Source organism: Bison bison, unplaced genomic scaffold, assembly GCF_000754665.1.
Source record: "Bison bison bison isolate TAMUID 2011002044 unplaced genomic scaffold, Bison_UMD1.0 scf7180017864371, whole genome shotgun sequence".
In the NCBI taxonomy this organism is placed as follows: Eukaryota; Metazoa; Chordata; class Mammalia; order Artiodactyla; family Bovidae; genus Bison; species Bison bison.
This window is the reverse complement of record NW_011494943.1, coordinates 2,142,565-2,148,044: the sequence shown is the minus strand read 5'-3', so window position 1 is coordinate 2,148,044 and position 5,480 is coordinate 2,142,565. Positions and strand designations below refer to the sequence as shown.

Sequence of the window (5,480 nt, the reverse complement as noted above, 5' to 3'; positions counted from 1 at the left end):
CATTTAGCTCAATGCAGCAGCTGAACCGTATTACATATGGGGTTATCCTCATATGACATGTGACATCGTCTTTGCTCATTTCTTACTCTGGGGGTTTCACTAGTGGTCGGTCTCTGAGACACACTGGAATATTAAATGTTTTGTGAGGAGACAGTAGCTGGAAGAATTTAGGCAGATCAGTTTCTCAGTGCTTCATTTCTGCCTCTGTAAAATGCTAGATTTAATTTTGGTAGTTTAGGTATCTTTTGACCCTCTTTTGGTGGTTTTTATGATGCTGTGCAGTAAGTTACCTGCTAACTTGAAAAACAAAAGCAAAATAATAGACTGTGGGGCAGTCAGTCACTCAGGCTCAAATCCCCTGAGCTCTGATTTGAGGGAAAACGTTGAGTCCTGTGATGAATCTGTTGTTGATCTTGGTCTCACGTTGAGTTCCATAGTAATAACGTTGTTGCTTAGCAAGGTGGCCTTTACAACTATCTAAAGTACCAAAAGCCGTTAGAGTTCAGTTGCCGCGTGTACCATAAAGAAAATCGTCAGTCATTAAACTCTTTTGTATTTTAAGAAAATCAGAATGTGCATTGTTGAACTTCTGAAAGTACTAGATTTAAATGAATTGTGATTTGCTATAAATCTGTAAGTTTTTTTTGACTCCTGGGAAGATAATCACCATTTTATCTCTATATGAGATGATAACTTGATAATTTTATCTACAGCTTAACCAGTACTATATTTTTCATTACATACAAGAGCTTTAATTTTCAGTACATGAGCATACATAGAAATGAAGTGATTGGCTTAAATTTAAGAATGAAACGGCTAAAATAAAGCTGAAGTTTTGTTTAAAATGATTTTTTTTTAATTATTAAGGCCCGTGTATTTAGCCATAACTGTGTCTTTGTTCCCCTTTTAGGCTTTCCTGGGTTCTTCTCTACACAAGTTTGATTTTTCTCATGTCCCTTCTCATGGCAGTCATCGCAACAGCGTCTTCCTTATTCCCTCAGAGTAGCTGCTTTGTGATATTTCTCCTTTTTTTCCTCTATGGCTTATCATCCGTAAGTACTTTCACTTGAAATGGGAATAAAGAACTGTCAAAATGTTTGATTAATACAGTAAAGTCTTATGTTTTGGTTTACTTCCAGTCGACTTCCCATGAAAGACAGGATTGTTCCTCGGTTAATTCTGATGAATGAGCTGTATCATTGTACCTCCTCATTTTTAGGAAAGTTACAAAATATTCTCAAGTTTAAATTTAACTAGTTTTCATATGATGTATTCCACACATATTTCCTCTGAGTCTGTCTTTTATGATCTTCATATAACTGGGTTTATACACCATTGAGATGGTCTTGTGGAGCAGATGGCACCCCACTCCAGTACTTTTGCCTAGAAAATCCCATGGACGGAGGAGCCTGGTAGGCTGCAGTTCATGGGGTCGCTAGAGTCGGACACGACTGAGCGACTTCACTTTCACTTTTCACATTTATGCCTTGGAAATGGCAACCCACTCCAGTGTTCTTGCCTGGAGAATCCCAGGGACAGGAAGCCTGGTTGGCTGCTGTCTATGGCTAGCACAGAGTCGGACACGACTGAAGCGACGAAGCAGCAGCAAGATGATGGTCTTATACTAGACTCTATTTTTGTTTTCGTGAAATCCTAAACGTTTCAAGGTAATATGTGTTACAGGATGATGCTGTGTAAAGATACGTCTTTGTAAATTTAATTCTTTGACAGTGCTGGTACGGGCCGGGTATTTGGCTAAATGCTGGTTGTGCACCACCAGGCGCTGCTTGCTTTCTTTAAGGATGTATCTGGCTGCGCTGGGTCTTAATTGCAGCCTGTGGGGTCTAGTTCCCTGACCAGGGATCCAACCTGGGCCCCCTGCGTGGGGAGCATGGAGTCTTAGCCACTGGACCACCAGAGAAGCCCCCAGCCTTTGTTTTCCGTGGTCCTAGTTTCCATTCTGATTGGCTCACGTCCCATGCTGTATCAGTTGTGAAATATTTTGATTATCATCTCTGCTCTTTAACATGATAATTTATAAATAACATGTATGTGAAAGTGAATGTTGCTCAGTTGTGTCTGACTCTTTGCTACCCCATGGACTATACAGTCCGTGGAATTCTCCAGGCCAGAATACTAGAGTGGGTAGCCTTTCCCTGCTCCAGGGGATCTTCCCAATCCAGGGATTGAACCCAGGTCTACCGCATTGTGGGTGGATTCTTTACCAGCTTAGCCAGCATGGAAGCCTGCCTCAAGTAACGTGTATGCTTCTCTATATAGTTGCCTGGTTGTTAACTGCCTCTGTTTCTTATCAACACATTAAAAGCTGGGTCCTCTATTTGAAAGCTTGCTGAGTTGTTTTGTTCATATTTGAACATGTCTAACTGCAGAGATGCCTGATAGTTTTTGGTTTCTGTGGAATTGAGATGGTCACGTTTGCCTATTACATAGATTAAGAGCAGTTTTAAATATTTGTCAGTTTATATTGTTAATGTATAGCACTATTTGTATGAAAAGTAAATATCTCAGCATGACCTTTAGAAATTTGTTGTTCTTTAGTTGCTAAGACGTGTGTGTCCAACTCCTTGGGACCCCATGGACTATAGCTCACCAGGCTCCTTTGTCCTTGATATTTCCCTAGCAGGGGTGCTGGAATGGGTGGCCACTTCCTCCTCCAGGGATCTTCCCAACCCAGAGATCAAACCCGTGTCTCCTGCATTGGCAGACAGATTCTTTACCACTGAGCCACCAAGGAATTAATTAGAAATTAATTGAATTTTAGTGAATGTAGTTTCTAATGAAAATAGCTTGTATTTTCACAAGCAAAAATTTAATCTTGTTTTTACATCAGTGTATATGAACAATGCATTAACATTAACATTTGTATCTTACAGGTGTTTTTTGCTTTAATGCTGACGCCTCTTTTTAAAAAATCAAAGCATGTGGGAATAGTTGAATTTTTAGTCACCGTGGCTTTTGGATTTGTTGGCCTCTTGATAGTCCTCATGGAAAGTTTCCCCCCATCGTTAGTGTGGCTCCTCAGTCCCTTCTGTCAGTGCACTTTCCTGATTGGCATCGCACAGGTACGTAAAGTGTTTAATCTTGCTTTCCCAGATGCTTGCTTTCTCTCCACTTCCATGCAGCGTATTATACTACCATGAATCCTGTCTTTGGTTTGCAAAAAGTTATTTTACAATAAACATGGGAAAGGATGCTATTTGAAAACCAGAGAACGTTTTATATTGATTTCATTTATATTTTCTCCATTTTTAAGGTTTTCATTTGTATGACCTTTTTATCAGCGAGCTCTCCACTTTTTGTTTTAATGAAACTCAGTAGTCTGTTTCATTGGAACAACTCAGCTTGTTAGAAGTCACTGGTTAAAGCACCAGGTGGCTCAGTTGTACAGAACTCACCTCCCAACGCAGGAGACACAGCTTTGACCCCTGGGTTGGAAAGATCCCCTGGAGGAGGAAATGGCAACCCTCTTCCATGCAGTATTCTTGGCTGGGAAATCCCATGGACAGAAGAGCCTGGCAGGCTACAGTCCATGGGGTTGCAAAGAGTCGGACACGACTTAGTACCTGGACAACCGTAGTTCTTATCTCACTACTACGGTCATGAAAAATGTGTCTTCCTGACCCAGGGATTGAAGCCAGGTCTCCTGCATTGGCAGGCATGTTCTTTACCATCTGAGCCACCAGGGAAACCCTGGTGGATTTTATAAGTTCAGGACTCAGGGGATTGTCTTTACCTGAATAGTATTGGTGTTTATGGACTTCCCTTGTGGCTCAGCTGGTAAAGAATCCACCCACAATGCGGGAGACCTGGGTTTGATCCCTGGATTGGGAAGATCCCTGGGAAAAAAGAAAGGTTACCCACTCTAGTATTCTGGCCTGGAGAATTCCATGGACTGTATAGTCCATGGGGTCGCAAAGAGCTGGACATGACTGAGCAACTTTCTCTTTCATGTTCATTGGTGTTTATAATGTGATTTTTCTTAGTTTTTAAGAGCAGTGAGGTTCTAAGAGGAAAATTCTCACAAAAACTGCTTTATATATTAGAACATGTGTTTAGTTAATGTATAAAGAAGAAAAAATGTGATTACTTCATATAAGAGATTATTCACATTGGCTGGATAGACTTCTATTTGCAGGACTTGAATTGTTTGTGAATATCAAGTTTAACGGATGCGAATTATTTGAGACCTCAAAGCTGGTGTTGCATGTTCTGAGTATCCACTGCATTCCCCTTCACTGAGAAAGACAGGATTATAGGTTCACGGGTTTGTGTTGAGTGGGAAGGACTTTCGGTGCCACGTAATCCACCTTTGTTTCACGGACGGGGATGCTGAAACCCTCCATGTGCAGTTAGAGTCTGTTTGCCTCATGGCGGGCCTGCAACCTGGGCGAGACCTCAGCACTACTGTCCTTCCTCTGCTCTGTCAGTACATCTGCTATGAATAATTTAATAGCGTTAATTAGTTATAGAACTTTCTCCCTTTTCAGGGTTGAAAGGTGCTGACCATAAGTTTATCCTCTGATAACTTGTTTGACTTCTCTGGACCGTAAACCCTTTTGCTAGCATCAGTTTTCATTTCATTTGATAGCCATAGCACTAAAGAAACATGCTGCAAAAACTGACACACAGCTTTAAAAACAGGATCAGAAAGGGTTGTTGTGATTAACTCATATTTTGGTCAAGTTTTTATTGTTTTCTTTGTAAGTTCATATTACTCATTGGCTAGACCATTTAATCTCCTAAGCGGCCCAGTTTCTTGACTCTGGACATAATGTTAGCTTTTGCTTATTTTTTGACTATTTTTGTATTATCAGGTGGACATTTCTGTTTTTCAGGTCATGCATTTAGAAGACGTTGATGAAGGTGCTTTAGTTTCTAATTTGACTGAAGGCCCGTGTCCTCTAATCATTGCTATTATGATGCTGATTCTTAACAGCATTTTCTACGCCCTCTTGGCTGTTTATCTTGATCAAGTTGTTCCAGGTACGCAGATAGTCACTGAATTTTACTTGAAAGATTTTTCAGGTTTTTGTCCACCTAAAGTTACCTTAATTTTTTTTTTTCTTACAAGATTAATGGTTTATTGTTTTTGATTTTTTAATATTCTTTTTGAAATATTCATTTATTTTTAATTGTGGGATAATTGCTTTGCAATATAGTGTTGGTTTCTGCCATACATCAACATGAATCAGCCACATGTATTCATGTCCCCTCCCTTTTGAGCCTCCCTCCCACCTCCCTCTCCATCCCACCCCTCTGGGTTGTCACAGAGCACCAGGTTGAGCTCCCTGTGGGTTAACCTAATTTTAGATTTTTTTCTAGCTGAGTACTCTAAGTCGTGGAGAAGGCAATGGCACCCCATTCCAGTAGTCTTGCCTGGAAAATCCCATGGATGGAGAAGCCTGGTAGGCTGTGGTCCATGGGGTCACTAAGAGTCGGACACAACCGAGCAACTTCAC

The 5,480-nt window shown here is 40.7% G+C and overlaps 1 protein-coding gene across 1 annotated transcript in view; it reads left to right on the top strand.

Annotated features, from left to right (window-relative positions):
- ABCA5 (ATP-binding cassette, sub-family A (ABC1), member 5) overlaps positions 1-5,480 on the top strand; it is a 50,867-nt gene that overhangs the window by 7,300 nt on the left and 38,087 nt on the right. Inside the window, exons 7-9 of the mRNA XM_010856078.1 lie at positions 911-1,052; positions 2,895-3,083; positions 4,857-5,004. Coding sequence (XP_010854380.1) covers positions 911-1,052; positions 2,895-3,083; positions 4,857-5,004 — 479 coding nt within the window. The remainder of the gene's footprint in view (positions 1-910; positions 1,053-2,894; positions 3,084-4,856; positions 5,005-5,480) is intronic.